The sequence below is a fragment of the Seriola aureovittata genome, chromosome 21 (assembly GCF_021018895.1).
Source record: "Seriola aureovittata isolate HTS-2021-v1 ecotype China chromosome 21, ASM2101889v1, whole genome shotgun sequence".
NCBI classification, from domain to species: domain Eukaryota; kingdom Metazoa; phylum Chordata; class Actinopteri; order Carangiformes; family Carangidae; genus Seriola; species Seriola aureovittata.
The window spans coordinates 19,027,484-19,042,898 of record NC_079384.1 but is presented as its reverse complement, the minus strand read 5'-3'; the positions used below and the strand labels follow the sequence as shown (position 1 = coordinate 19,042,898).

The window sequence follows — 15,415 nt, the reverse complement described above, 5'->3', positions numbered from 1 at the left end:
TTGTCATTTTTACATCCTCAATTCAAATTCTTCTGCTTATTTACAGCCTGCAACAATTTCCTCAAATCAAATGTATTATATTATATGATTAGAATTAGAACCGTAGATAAGAACGGGGTTAAATGGCCAAAGGGCTACAAATAAAAAAATTCACGAATGTACTCAGGCTTTGTAGAGTTATGATAATCAGTATCATAATTTTTTAAGCCTTTTATCACTAGTGTGGAAACACGTTCGTACACGATCGTCTGTGCACATGTTTAGTCTCTGGGGATGTTGAAGTGTATTCAGACTTGCAGCTAATTTTGCTTGGCCATGCTGAAGAATCGTTTTTTTTCCATCTGTGATGCAGACGTGGCTGAAGAGCTGACACACAGACACAGAGTTAGGTTGAAAGGTAAAGTGAGTTCACCATTTAAAAAAAAAAAATGAATTCCAACTGTTCATCTCTTGCTGGAATGCAGATAGAAGACATTCAGCAGCAGGAGAAGCTGTGCACAGACTTTTCCCGTGATGTGAATGGAACCAGCGACCCGGTTTGTCCTGATAGACAGAGCAGATTTTCCTCCAGAACTCTCCACTGCTGACTCAGTGTAAGTCCTCCACATGCCTAACAAAACATCCGTGCATCACTTTATAATTTGCTGTCTTCCTTATGTAATCTCTGACCCATTTCATTTCTGATGACTCAGCCCACAGCTGACAGTTGGTTCGCTGCACCATCTCAACCATCTCCTCTGTTTCTCTTTATACTTTGGGAACCGGGCCCTTCCATGCAGCAGGATGCTTTCTGGACTGGACTAGACTGGACTACTGTGGTTCTCCACATTAGGAAGACTTTCAGTGACCTTGATGGTTCATTTCTGACCCATTCATGACTCAGCATTACTGGAACACTTGGCGGGAAACATCGGCTAAGTTGATTTTACCTTTTCGGGAAACTCTTGAGTAACATTTTCCTCCTGCTATTGTTGCCCACATCTAATATCCACAAACCAGGATTGTCAAGTTTTAAAAGTATTTTCTGACTCATATATTTTGGTTAGAAAATAAAGCACTGGAGCCCAAATTGACCGCCAAAAGGTTCTGCTTGTTGCAGTTGCCATATTTTTCCAAGATTTATTACTTTTGCCATTTGCTTTTTAAAACTTTTTGCATATAATTCCTATTTTTTTATATTTTTCATTCACATCATCTGTCCTTTATCCTCTAAAGAGCCTTACTTACCTACAACTTTCTAATTAGGAAAAGCAAGACAATTAGTTCTTACAAGCTATTATCTTGCTCAACATAGTGATCTTACCTTTTCTTCTTTCCCGCACATTTACTTATCTTTGTTTTAATTAGTGCTGTAGAATACATCCATCTGTATAAATATATTTTTATTTGCTATTTACGTCAGTACAGTTATTAAAACCCACATCACAGGTCAAAACAGTCATTTTATAGTTTACACTGGGAGATAAACTTTATGTTACAGACATGTACATTATTTAAAACATTACAGTTCCATATTAAAATCCATTTTAATCACTTACCCCCTCTATATACACTCCTGGAACAGGAGTACGTGTATTCATTCTGAGGCTTTTCCACAAGTGTCAAACCAAACTAACCGGAACACTTGACAGCAGATCAGTGCAATTACAGAACAGACTGTGAAGGATAATAATGTTACTTAACGTACAGCTGATGTTTGGGTGGATCACAGGAGGATGAATGTGTGGAATATTTACATGCACATGCATTTTGTCAATAAATGAGTGTTCTGCTGGTGTTACACGTAAATCATTACTATGTTAAACAAGTCAACAATAACCTGGATAAGATCCCATCACTGCAATAATATAAAGCTGTTTCTTCTGCGTCTCTGAACCTGGGTTGTAACTGAAGGTTTCCTGCAGGCTATCCTTAATTTAACTTTATTTTCGGTTTTGGATGGCCTTTTTCCTTTTTTCTGGTACTATTCATGCGGCCAAACCTTCCCAGAATGCAGTGCAGCCACAGGACATGTTTTTTGTCAGTGATCTGGATATGGGATTTCTGTAATTATAACTTCTTTGTTTCCGTAGTTGAAACTATTACATCATGTTCACAAGCTGATGAGACAATACTGCTGTGCATCAAGGACATTCACGTCAGCTGTCACACAGTGTTGCATTCACTTGCTTTTTTTTTTTTTTTTTTACAATACAATATTAACAAAAACCATTAATGCATCTTTAACAGTTGGAGAACTCAGCGTCAGTGATGGGATTTTCCATCAACTGAGACACTTCTGGTTGAACACGATTTTCCATTATGCAGATTATTGCAATTACTGTGTTAATTTTTTGTGAATTTCCCATTTCAGCCTTCTGTTGCTGTGTCTCTGTTAGTGACTGCGTGCTGCTCTGCCTCCCCTTTGACACTAAGGTCTGGTTTGAGGAGGAGCAGGGGCAGTAAGGCCTCCAGGTTACATGTTCAGTTAGTCTTTTAACTGTTCTGAACTCAGTGCATGGCTGGCGTTGGGGCAGTCAGCTCCGCAGGGCCGGTGGATGCCGGTCCTCCCGCCGAACTGCTGATACCTCCCTGGTTCAGTGCGACCATCGGCAAGGCGCTCAGCAGCGCCTTCTCCAGCTTCTGCTCCAGAGCGTCTAAGCGACGGTCCACGTGCTCCTTCAGCCTCCTCTCCATCTCCTCTAGACGCTGCTCCATTGCTGAGTCGAACTCCCTGTGGAGCAGGGGGGTGGGGGGGGGGGGGGCAATGAGGTAACATTTGATTAAAGCAAAGTGCATTCACAGTAAAGTTTAATTCCAAGATGAGGCATGCACTCTTTGATACCACTGAACCTTTCACTAATGTGCAAATAAAATGAAAACTGGATAACTGTGTATATAATTATCACAGTTAGGAGCCACTTTAAGACCTTGGCTGTGTGAAAGGCCTTATAACATCTCTGGCTGTGTCCAAAATCACTCCCCTGTTCAGTAATTAACCACAACATCCAAGCAGCAACTCCCTCCCAGCAGTGGTGTGCACTTTGCTTTATCAGTTTAAGTGAAGATACATAGACAGAAATCAATGTATCTAAACCCTTCCATGACTAAAAGGAGCAAAATACTAGAGCCCTATGTAATCGCTGCTCCTGTAAAGCCTGGCCATTTCTTACTGTGCATGTATAATAATGTATAAATGTATATAAAACTTTGTTGCACCAGCAACTGCAAAGCATTTATGGAATTCACCTATTGGACACTATTTAAAAACCTGTCACTGATTCTTCCTCTTCAGTGATGTCTTAACACATCACTTCCACTATATACCTATAAAAAGTGACCTGGTCAAGCTGAACCAAGGCAAACCTTTGCATTTATAATAATACCAGTTTAATAACATCTGCTAATCTATCCACCCACAGAAAACCTTGTCTGAACAGGAATGCCAATTCCTGCTTCATTTTTCTCTCAGAACTTGTTGATACTAGTTGCCGCTTGTTCTGATAATAACTGCACTATGTGACTTGGTATTAGGCAGCAAAATGAGAGGAGAAAGGAGGATTATTTAGGATTATTATTTAGGAGGAGACAGGGAGCTGAGCTGTCACAGATCCATGAGCGTGAGGCCACATCAGAGAAAAAAACTCCCAAATATAAACACAGACACTAAAACTAAACCACCTGTACAATCAATGCTGACCCTAAAAACCCTTCTGTGCATACTTTACTCAGGGAGATTTCTTTCTGTATGAAACTCTCAGACAGCTGAGTGTGGCTGTGAATCATCCTAACCACCTGGAGGGAAAATTCAAAACCAAGATGCTTCACAAAACATCTCTTTTTCCAGCTTCTCAAACATTTCCAGTCTCTTTTGCATGTCTTTGCATTTGGGGTTTCGAAGCAGATTCCAACGGCATTACTTTTTACCCTCAAGGATCTTGAAGAATCTTCAAACCACTTCCAATCCCACTGCTCCCACAGCTCCAGTAATTAGGCTTCTGTTACAACCAGAGAAAATCCTGACTGCTGCTGCTCTTTTACACTGTGGTTAAACTCCCCCAAAGTCCATATCTGATCCTTGCTGTCTGTCTGCTCAGCAATATTTATTATACCCTGCTGTTAAAGGGGAAATCCCCTGTGTTACAAAGCAGCTGTTAGTGATGTAAATTTGATAGCTTTGTTAGTTCATGTTTTTTTGTGTGCGAGTGATGTTACGAATCATTGATAAGGTTTTAGTTAAAGTCAGAATTTGGTAAGAACTCCATTGTAGAGGTATAATAGGGACAAATTTATGCAACCACAGAAGCAGGATATAGATCAGAATGCAATGCAGCCGCTGCCTCAGTTCCCCAAAATGCAATGCAGCTTGAAGACACGTCAGAGTTATAAGCCAACACATTACTCTGACAGTATCTCCACTGTGAATGAAACTTATTTCTATTACCAACATCATTGCTCCCTCCACCTACAAGGTGGCTTCACAGCTAAAAGCAACAGCTTCCTGCAACTGTCAAAAGGCATTCTGGGAAATGTAGGAATTGTTTAAAAGTAAGTAAAAGAGGCAGGTACAAAAGTAAAACAATAAAATGTACAATTTAAACATTTCACTATAGCTAACTGTTATCATGTTACAATTTTCTTTACAAATTACAATTATATTTGAATTTTGTGCTGCCAAATATTTTCTCACAGTAGATGTTACTCTTCCCTTTTCTCCGGAATCTAATTTAGTGTATTAATCTCTCTAAAGGTTTTAGCCTGTGGTAAGTTGACTGATGTTTAGTGGTGAAGACGTACCGCTGAGCTGCTGTCCTCTCCTCGATGTAGAGTCAGACTCAGCTGACGTTCTCTGTCAACCCACATGTGCTGTTCTGCTCTGACAAAGAGCCTCATTTATCAAACTGCAGCAGTGTGCGTGGCACCAGTTCAAAAAAACATTTTTCAATTTTGAATTGAAACTAACATCAGCAGTAAATCACGTTAGCTGACACCGAGACTTTGCATCAGTGTCGGTTCAAATGTAATTTTTTCAAATTGGTTTGGAGCAGTTTGCCAGAATTTTAATGAGTCACACATTCAGCACTGCTGATAAATGAACTGTATTGTCTCTGTGTCAGCCCTGTACTGTTAACTACCACTGGACCAACCCAGATCCTTCTGTAGCTGAGTCTGTCAGTTGCTCACTAACCAGAATGTTTTCTGAAAAACAACATGATAAATTCAGTGACTATTTCCATTTATTCTGATCTATGAGATCTATAAGTCTGATCAATGTGGGTTTTTTGCCGGGAAACTTGGAGATCTGCGAATATTCTATCATGAAGCAGTGGGAGATGTTTGAGTGTCTGCTGACTTTCAGCTAACAATGTGAAATCAAACAACCAAAACTATTGTCCCCTGAAATCCCAATAAATGAGTCTCTGTTTCATCCTCGTGCTTTTCCCCTTCGACAATGTGACTGTGTGACAATGATGTGGCAACAATAACTGAACACAGTGATCAGAAAAGCTTAGCGCTTCTACCGCAGTACTTTTTAAATCAGGAATTAAACAGCCTGTTTACAGGGACATAAACATCTACACAGTTGCTCACTTTTGAGGAAAAGCTAAAGAAAATGAGCAGAGGCCTAAACTGTGACTTCAGAACGTGTTTATCGGGAGAATTTGTGGGGCTGGCTCACTGTGTGTAGAACGGATGTGATGGAAAGTGAGAGCAGCTGTGACTCCAAAACTCCCCACAACAAGAAGTAAACACAACAATTAGTCTAACTATATGAAAGTAGACTTAAAAAGGTTTTATTTTCTAAAATCAATCACATGACATTTCTGCCTGGTTGTGGGTGATATTGTAATAGCAAGGCAGTGAAGGAGCTTAAGCAAAAATCTCACCAGGTTCTGCATGCCAGAAAAACTGCTTTATCCTTTTTTAGCAAAGCTGCTATTTTACCTAATTTGATGTGCTCTGGTGAATACTGCCAGCAGTTTTAAGGGCAATGTCAAGTTTAGTTCAGTGTTGTTGTGGAGACTGTCATTAATGACCAAGACAAGAGGCAGTAAAGGATGGACCATGAAGTGTGGCTGTGTATCTCACTTTAAAAGGAATATCTACACTTTAAATTCCAGTATAATACTCATTCTATATCTACTAGTAGTGATACTAGTAGTAGTAGTAAGGATAGTAGCATAGCGTCGTAGTAACAATTATAAATAATTATCTATTTAGCAATAATTATTTATTAGTATTGATGATTTAAAATATTCAATTTATTTTTAAATTGCCTCCATGTTTCTTAGCCTCAGTTATCTGAGTGTTTGTCTACAGGATCCAAGCTGTAACATCTTTCTTACACTAGGTGGAGCTAATTCATCTGATCATCAACATGGAGCTACTTCTTGATATAGTGAGATGGAATCAGATGTGGGTGTGAGAGGAAAGGATGACATTATTGACCAGTTCAACCAGCAGAATAATCTAAATTTGGGTTTTAGTTCCTCTGAGCAGCAGCAGGAAGTTGGTACTGACACATGTATCAAGAGAAACTTCTCAATTTTCACTTACCATGTGCCATTTCTCATCGTCTTCTCCTTCTCTGCCGCTGCTGCAGCATCATCCAGCCTCAGCTGCGTCACCTGACCGCAGACGCTCTGGAGCATGGGCAGAAGTTCAGGGCCGGGGCTCAACGCTTGTCCGTGTCCTTGAGCTTTCAGGAAGTGTGACATCATCTCTGCCAGCTGGGCATGGCCAATGCTGTCACTGCTCACTAAGACGGAAAAAAAAAGTAGTTGGCTACATTATTAAATAAAACGTTTTGGTTAAAAAAAACGACAGTGTGTAGCAATGAACACAAGAGATATCGTTTTCATGCCTGTCAAACCTTTTTTTCCGTGCCGGTGCTGTGTTTACAGTTTCCTTCAAGTTTGATTTGAGTATTTTTCTTTTTTTGATCCAAGCAAAACAGTTCATGGAAAGATTTTTAAATAAATACTGACAAGTAATGACATCACAAATTTGAGGTTCCAAAGTCAATTTTCATTTCTACATGTACACGACGTCAAATGCAAATGCTTCAGCACAAACTCCTGGTGAAGTCATTTTCCCTGAGTCTACTCCGTGTTGCCTTCATTGTGCATGAGATCACAATCCTTACCTGTGTTCTTAACGTTGACACCAGACAGTAGACGGTCCGGAGACGAGGAGGTAGAGCCGTTTGACATCGACCCATTCTGAGCCGGTGGAGGTTCGTCTGCAGGGCTGGTGAAGCTCACTGGAGGCTAAACACAGAAACAAGACTCTCTGAAACTATCCAATACATATAGTATATCGACACCCTCTTAAAATAATGGCCTAAGTCATTTTTTCAGGTTTTTCAGGAAACACAAAAAACTCAACAAAAGAGTCACACTTTTGACATAGGCCATTATACAACCGGGGGTAGAATTGCATGTTCCCCTCAACTGAGGATTCAGGCGATTTTACCAGAGGTGGCCAGCATCATGAGGGGGTGATTTAGGCGAAAAAAACATTTTTGTCAAAACATGACTTAGGCCATTATTTTAGGAAGGTGACGATATGTAAACATACCTGAACCCTCGTTTGACTGACAAGTCAAGACATCAAGTTGATATATATGAATTGCAAATCTAAACCGCTGTTCAGCAACTACCCCATTAGCTAAATTGTGAGTTAATTTGTTGGTGCTGTGCTATAATTAATCATAATGCCTTATAAAGAGCAACAGGAGGAGCACTAGATGTTGAACTTTTGCACTTGTACTATACACTGGATGATTTCCCTATCTGGTGATAGGCTGCTTAATTCCACACTACAACCAACATCAAACAGACCAGTTTAAACTTCCACTGTTGCTTGCCAACCATGCCCCCTTGTTGTTTGTCACGTTGTTTGACTGACAGATTTTTTGTTTAGTTTTCTAGCTGTAACTGAGGGGAAACAACAGCACAGATAATACTGATACCGCAGATTCTGCAGATGGGGTTTGGTTGTTAACGGCTGCTGGGGAGATGTTCGCTCCTTGAGCCAGGAAAGACAAAGCTCCACCTCCCATCAGGAGAGGCAGGAAACCGCCCAGGGAGCTGGTCTGGTTCTGGAAAGAAACACACATCAGCTTTACTCTATGTTGATTTCTGTACTGTAGATACAGAGTGAAGTTGTCAAATTTGAAAACACATTTTGATGTTGCTTTCCAGGATACTATGTCATCCAAGGTTTGGGCCAGAGGCAGAAAAGCATCATTTTAATTTGCTACACTGTCAGAAAATCGAATCCAGAGGACAAACTCAGCATGCCACTCCCACATCTGAATGTCAGAGCATTCTTGAACACACGTGGGAGAGACTTTGAAACAGTCCCTGCTTGTGTGTTTACAGTATCCAGTATACAGTTTACTTTCATTACAAACTGAAATGACCTGAAACCAAATGCTACCTTGGATTTGATAAATAGTGTAAAACCTTATGCCACACTCTGGAGAACAGTCAGCAGTGAAGTGACATATTAGCAAGTGGTAGGTAATGAGCTAAAACATGTAATCCATCAGTATATAGTTTTAGTTCCCTCTAGAGTTTGATAAAGGTAATCAATAGTTCACTGCTCCTTTACTCTCACCTTTTGCTGGAAGTGGACCATGTCCATGAGGTTCTGGGCTCCTGGTGAGAGGCTCGTTCCCATCTCTTCAACCAGACATTGCACCTGCTGCATGTCAATGCCAGGGCCACGGACTGGGCAGGGCTGCAGCGGTTTAAGACCCACGATGACTTGAGACACCAGGACACTGCTTCTACCAGCCAGGGAGAGCAGCTGGAGACCGGACAGAGGGAGACAGAACCAAACTCATAGACATATAGAAATATAAATGTAACTGGATGAAAAAAAGTGCCCGGTCCAAGGCAATGATATGAGGTGTGGAGTGACATTAAAAGCTGTGTAAACAGTTTACAGGTGTCAATACTAAAATTAAGTTCAGAAGATGCTAGGGTATCTAATATACCAACACTAAGACAGCTTACAACTTGTACTCTTTGTGTTAGGGCTGACCTCTGACCCTGAACCTAGCTCACCTTCACTTCACAGGCAGATGATGGGTGTTCCAGGACCAGCCGTTTCCTGTAGAAAGGCCCTCTGTCCTCACTGTGAGCAAGGAATAAAGGAGATGCTGCTTCAACATCCAAGACATATTATCAGAACTAGATAACAATAAAAGAGTAAATAAAAGAATAAATCTATCTGTGTCAACTGATGTTTTTATATATATTTATTGCATTTTATCTTGTATTCATCAGTTGTTACTAATTGATTGGACATATGGAGAGACAGTAGGGGTGACATGACATGTCACTGACTAAATTCAAACTCCAGATGAACTAACTATGCTAATAACTGACTCTTAAAACTGATTAATACCAATGGAACTGAAAACTTATTTTGTGTAAATTTAAAAAAAACTAAACTACTATCACTACTACCTGTCTGGCTGGATGCTGTCATCCTTCTCCCCCCGTACCGTCCCACAGTATTCTCCCATCTGGTCATACAGCTCCATGGTTCGTGCCTCGCTGATGACCAGCAGGCGGCTGATGGCAGCAGGGGAGGTGGGGCTACAGTGAACAGTCAGGACGCAGGGAGACCCCTCCTCGGTCTGCTCCAACAGCACAGGACTGCCCCGGAGAGGGACAAAGATTAGTGTTTAAGGTGCAGTTCACTCAAAGACTAGGAAATTCACCTCTCAGTCATCTTACATTAGTAGAAACTGTGGTAACATTTCTTTGCCCATGTTACACACAAGTAAGGCTACAAACGTCTTACCTGTTTGTCCCGTTTCTCTCTGACTGACCCAGCTCCTCTTCATGATCGTCTTCATCATTGATGTGAACAGGAAGCAGGACATCTGCCAGGTGATGTCCCTCTGCATGACAGACCCAAGCAGCTCCACTCTTCACAGCAATATCCACCATGATGTTGCTGAGTCCACAGGGACTGTAACCTACTAGGAGACAAGCTAGGACACACAGGACAGGAAACAACTTAGGAGACAAGAGTAAATAAAAACAATCGGGAGACCAATTGGAGCAAAAGTAGAAGTTGTGAGACAAGGCTGAATCAAGATAGACATAAGATGTGTAAGAAGTTAAGAGATAAGCACAAAGCTAAGAGACAATTTCGGAAAACTTCTTTCAGGCAACTTCTGATTTTTTTTTATTTTATTTTATTTTTAACACAAATAAACTTTAAGCCGCTGCACTATAGCTGTATCTGACATGTTTAGCTTCCGATGTGCATATTTTTTATAGATACTTGTTTTTTCCTTTTAACTGGAATATTTTATACAGTCACTGAGAAATAGCCTTTGACAGCTGTATGATGTCGGGATGGTTTGACCAGTATCTTTATTTCAAAATTGTAAATTCCAGTCTACATTACATTTAGACGTAAATCAAGCCTTTGCAACAACAGCAACAACTGCAAATAACCAATGTAGCTGCTAAAATTAAGCCATAACACTACTGTTCACAATTACCTTGAAATCGCTTCAGCTCAAACCGTTGATTTAGCTTGTTTGCAAAGCGTTTCTGAATTCTATTCTTCGCATTTCTTCAGACCCAATCAAAAACCATTGACTTATCTCGTGTCGGAGGCAGATACAATGACAAAACGGCGAATTATAACCGGAGTTACCGCTAAATCCTAACGTTAAATCCAACGCACCGAACTACAGCTGCCGTGTCGCATGAACCCGACGCATTGTTGTGATGTGACGTCAATAAAGAGCGACGGAACAACGACGGTCATATCACAAGACCGTCGTTGCTTTGATACTGGGTAAAAACGCACTTTTATTCGAGTTAAACTAATTATATATCGTGTCACATTTAATTAATACTGTATGTAGTGTTGTGTGATGGAATGTCAAGAGTTTACGGTGTTAGTGAGGCGGCTGGAGTTGTATTTTGATGTCATGTAAGGATTCATCTTCTATTTCTCTTGCTAACTGGCAAACAGACAATGGCATGATAACTGTTTCTGGGGCAGGGGATGGACTTCACGGAGTGCTACAGAGACACCGTTTCCAGTGTTGCTGCTGCAGCTCGTGCAGGCTGCAGGAAGCGGGTGAGGAGGCTGATAAAGCGGGGCTGCAGTGTGGATTGTCGGGACAACCGCGGCTGGAATGCCTTGCATGAGGCAGCAGCAGCTGGCAGCACGGAGTGTGTGCTAGAAATTCTGTCTGCTGTCGGCGGTAAGAAAGGCCTAAACCGATCCAGGATTATAGATCTGTTTATTTCTCTTGGCAAAAGACGAATCTTTATTGTTCACGGTTTCCTTTTGTTTATCTGATGACAAACCACACAACTAGGACGTTTCTCACTGTTTAGTATCCAGAATTACTGCCTTAACAGTCTTTAACTTAACTAATAATTGTTTGATTGTTGTTATTGTTTTCAGATGATCATTTAAAATATAAAATAGTAAAATTGCTCCAAAAATCCAAAGTGACATTTTCAAATTGGACTAGGACTGCAAGTAATGATTACATTTCATTACTGAGTAAGCCTTTCCTGTCAAACGTAAGAACAAATGTGCATAATACCCCTCACACAGGGGTTATGTTGACAGATTAAATTCCAAAACCTACATTAAAAGGATAGAAAACAGAGAAAACAGAAAATCCTCAGATTTTAGAAGCTGGAACCAGAGAATGTTTTGAATTCATGCTTGATAAATTATTTACACCATTAATTTTCAACCAGTAATCAAACTTGTTATCAATATATTTTATTATATATATATTGAATGAATATATTAATCTGAATGATGAATCACTCAATTCTTTCTGTGCTAGTTTATGAAATTTACTTTAAAGTTAAGACACAACTTTTGTTTAAGTTTTTCCTGTTCTGACTGTGTCAGCAGGCTCCTCCCATGGCTGTCGTGCCTATGTGAACTCTTTGACACATGAGGGGGAATCTGCATGTTACCTGGCAGCACAGCGTGGACACCTGGCAGTGGTCCGACTCCTCCTGAAAGCACATGCCAACATCAACCAGCTAACTAATGATTTGTCCTGTCCTCTGTATGCAGGTATAACACATGCACATCACCTTTTGCACTGCTTTTACCCTTGTATGCTGTTCTGACCAAATGAATTTTGTTTTTTGGATAATGAAGCTAAATTTGATTGAATTAATTCCATCTGCAGTATTTAACAGCTGCTAATTTCCAACAGCTGTAGATGGCGGACACAAGGAGGTTGTGGAACTGCTGGTTGGTAAAGGTGCAGAGGTCAACAGAACACACACTGCGTCCTGCTGGACCTGCCTTCATCAAGCTGTTTATAAGGTAATAATAAAACTCACAAACACACACTCACCACTGTGTGGTGTATCCCGACTATTAACCTGACTATTAATGAACTTACTCTCTTACTCCCTTAGGGTCACAGTGAAATAGTGCGCATACTGGTTGATGTATGCAACTTGGAGGCACTAGACGACCACAGGATCTCCCCTCTCTTTGTGGCTGCACAGTATGGACAGCAGGAATGCCTAGAAGTCCTTGTTAATGCTGGTAAAATATTTTTCTTTATGCTTTCATGTGTGTACACATTTGCTCATAGTTTAGTATTGATACGTTGCAATTTGCTGCTGAGTAGAGACATTTATTGTGTCAAACCTACTCCATGCTTCTTCTTTTCACTCCTGTCTTAATAATCTAGTAAAATGGAATACATAATGAGTTTTGTTTTGGTTTTCACTTAAGGTGCCGATGTGAATACCCAGGCAGCTGATCTGGCTACACCACTGCTGATTGCTTCCCAAGAGGGTCACCAGGCATGTGTGGATTTCTTGGTGGACCATGGGGCAGATCCTAACAGAACCTGCAGCCAGGGCTGGCCCCAGTTTCCCATTCATGCTGCTGCTGAGTTTGGCCACATCGGGTACTGACTTGTAATTGTCTTGTCTTGTCTTTTATTTAGGCATTGTTGGGCAGTATATAAGGTTATAACCCCTTAAAAAGAAACAGTATCTACTTGTGATCTCTCATCACATGTTGCATTTGTCACAAAAAGAGTATTTAGGGAAACAGTATTCTTCATAATTTTGTACGTCAGAAAAGTTTTTTCTTGTCAATCCTTTGATCTTGCAACAGTCACTCAAGGGTACAAGTAGAACTTTGTGCAATCATTCTTTCAGACCAGCCGGCCTCAGTCATAATATCAGTGTATCATCATTAGGGCTACAACTAATTACTCTTTTCATCATTGATAAGTCTGTCAGTTTTTTTTTAACAATTGATTAATCATTTAGCATATGTCAGAGAATAGTGAAAAATGTTGTTACAGTTTTTCTAAGCCCAAATTGACACCTTCTTATAGCTCGTTTTGTCCAACTCAGAGTCTAATAACTAGGATATGTTGTTAACAATAGAGAAAAGAAGCAAATCGTTTGACATTTTTGGAGATGCTATACGTAGTTTCACACATTTTTTACATTAAACGTCTGTAATTCTGTTAATGCAGTATCCTCAGGAAGCTGATAGCTGTTACGGATCGTGTGTGTGACCGTGGTGATGGCATGGTAAGTCCACTGTACGTGACCATCAACAACAGTCAGATCAAGAGTGTCGAGCTGCTCCTAAGTGAAGGCTATAGCCCAGATGCCCAGAACTGCACACACAACTTTGGCCTCCGTTCACCACTCGCCCTCGCCTTGTGTCAAATGTCCAACAAACCATACAGGTTTGTAAGAAAGCAGATTTAAACCACTCACACTCCAACAACACACACAAAATAAGACAGATGTGTGTGCTATTGACTATGATTAAAATCTCTTTCAGTGAAATAGTGAGGTTGCTGGTAGCTGCAGGAGCAAGTTTGACTGAGGAGGACTGGATGTATGCCTTGGCCACTGACAAAACAGACTTTCTGCAGCTGATACTTGAGCACAGATTGATCCCTCGACCAGAGACTTTGATCAGGGACTGTACTGTATCACAACATCATGGGAAAACTGTGTTAAAGCTGCAGGAACTGAGGGAGCTGCTCTGTGTGGCACAAAACCAAGTGCATTTTGCTGCCTGTTGGCTTCCTCTGCTTCTGAAGGCAGGATTGGACCCTTCTCTACTGCTTCAACCCCACATGTAAGGCTCTCTTCTCCCTTTTAGTCTTTCTATGGTGAGTTATCAGAGGGCGGTTCTTGATCATTCTTTCTCTGTCCGCTATACTTTGTAGGTTGGAACAGGCAGACAACGAGGTGTTGAATTACCTACTAGAGTTTGTAAACTGGTCAACTCTTTCTGCCCCTTTAAAACATATTCTGAATGAAAGACGGGTGGAAAAGACCTGGGAACCAAGTCCATATTTAGGTACAATGACAACATATATACAGCAGTATATGCTCCTACTTATCTGTAGTAAACTTGAATTGTAACTGTTTTTATTCTCTTTGCTCCCTCTAGACTCCATTCCCTGTCTTGCCCACATCTGCCGACTGCAGGTTAGAGCTGTGTTGGGACCAGATCTACTGATGACGACCAATATAGTCCATCAGCTCCCTGTGCCCACCCCACTTCATGGCTTCCTTCAATTCAGGGATATTCCAGAAACCTCCTACTCACACTCACCGCCATCACCACTTTCAAATCGAATAGAGGAATACTACAGTACACACCAACATAGACACGTTCTATAACCCCATCCAGTTTTCCCCTCTATGTTGCTTTAAGGTTTGACAGTTTAAGACACAGTCCTGTGCGGAAGTTTTAGGCACTAAAAGTAAAGTGAGGATGCTTTCAATGCCATGAATATCTTTTATTTATCTATGAACTTAATACAAAGTGATGTAAATGGGGAAAAAACTAATAGCACAGTTTCAGCCTCTCCTGAAAGCTATATGATGTTTACAGGGCAAATTCAGACCTAAGAATCCATGTTTTTATGGCTTTCAATCAAATGGAAATATTTGCAATGTCTGTGGATCATTTTATACACATTTCCTCAACATTAAGCTTATTTGCGTATCTTTGTAGAGTTTGGGGTCATACGTATTTTAAATATAACTTTTGTGGGTTTCAACACAGTTCAACTATACGGGTGAGGTTTAAAAAGATTAAGAAGCACTTAAAAGATGACCTCATGATATTTCACCTGTTACTTATCAAACATCCTTCTACTCATTTCCGTATTGCAATATAACTATTTAATTTGTATTCACATTGTTCGCCAAGGAGGCACCTTATATGTATGTTTTTTGTAATTAAAGTAAATTATAAGTGAAAAAAATGGTGATTGTTTTATTTATATATTGATATGCCGTTTGTGATATGAAAATAAAAGCCACTTGGACACTCTGATTGGACCATACAGTTGTCATTAACAGTTAGAGCTGATCTGATTGGTTCACGTTATATTTTCTGGGATCTGGGA

At 40.4% G+C, this 15,415-nt stretch overlaps 2 protein-coding genes across 3 annotated transcripts; one reads left to right on the top strand and one right to left on the bottom strand.

Moving 5' to 3' along the window:
• Positions 1–1,365: 1,365 nt before the first annotated feature.
• On the bottom strand, positions 1,366–10,716 carry c21h10orf88 (chromosome 21 C10orf88 homolog). Its single transcript, XM_056366425.1, has 9 exons — positions 10,514–10,716; positions 9,802–9,994; positions 9,462–9,653; positions 9,057–9,126; positions 8,605–8,796; positions 7,955–8,083; positions 7,127–7,250; positions 6,538–6,739; positions 1,366–2,713 (listed from the first exon to the last, which is right to left on the bottom strand). Exons 2-9 carry the CDS (start codon positions 9,948–9,950, stop codon positions 2,491–2,493), a joined length of 1,281 nt encoding a protein of 426 aa, XP_056222400.1. The 5' UTR covers positions 9,951–9,994; positions 10,514–10,716; the 3' UTR covers positions 1,366–2,490.
• Positions 10,717–10,761: 45 nt separating this feature from the next.
• asb3 (ankyrin repeat and SOCS box containing 3) lies at positions 10,762–15,342 on the top strand. 2 transcript variants are annotated; one of them, XM_056366423.1, is made up of 10 exons: positions 10,762–10,815; positions 11,026–11,230; positions 11,905–12,072; positions 12,218–12,330; positions 12,426–12,558; positions 12,751–12,928; positions 13,511–13,729; positions 13,828–14,130; positions 14,222–14,355; positions 14,449–15,342. In XM_056366423.1, exons 2-10 carry the CDS (start codon positions 11,029–11,031, stop codon positions 14,679–14,681), a joined length of 1,683 nt encoding a protein of 560 aa, XP_056222398.1. In that variant the 5' UTR covers positions 10,762–10,815; positions 11,026–11,028; the 3' UTR covers positions 14,682–15,342. The 2 variants fall into 2 exon arrangements, with proteins under 2 accessions (XP_056222398.1, XP_056222399.1); XM_056366424.1 differs by having other exon boundaries at positions 10,765–10,815; positions 10,996–11,230.
• Positions 15,343–15,415: the final 73 nt, after the last annotated feature.

Bases quoted from the DNA above. Each gene is read 5' to 3' on its own strand.
- c21h10orf88 (XM_056366425.1), bottom strand. From the start codon at position 9,950: ATGGTGGATATTGCTGTGAAGAGTGGAGCTGCTTGGGTCTGTCATGCA. The intron at 8,084-8,604 runs GTGAGAGTAAAG...GTTTCTTTCCAG, and splicing joins TGGTCCACTTCCAGCAAAAG to AACCAGACCAGCTCCCTGGG. The intron at 7,251-7,954 runs GTATCAGTATTA...TTCTGTGTTTAG, and splicing joins CCCCATCTGCAGAATCTGCG to CCTCCAGTGAGCTTCACCAG.
- asb3 (XM_056366423.1), top strand. From the start codon at position 11,029: ATGGACTTCACGGAGTGCTACAGAGACACCGTTTCCAGTGTTGCTGCT. The intron at 11,231-11,904 runs GTAAGAAAGGCC...CTGTGTCAGCAG, and splicing joins AATTCTGTCTGCTGTCGGCG to GCTCCTCCCATGGCTGTCGT. The intron at 14,131-14,221 runs GTAAGGCTCTCT...TATACTTTGTAG, and splicing joins CTACTGCTTCAACCCCACAT to GTTGGAACAGGCAGACAACG.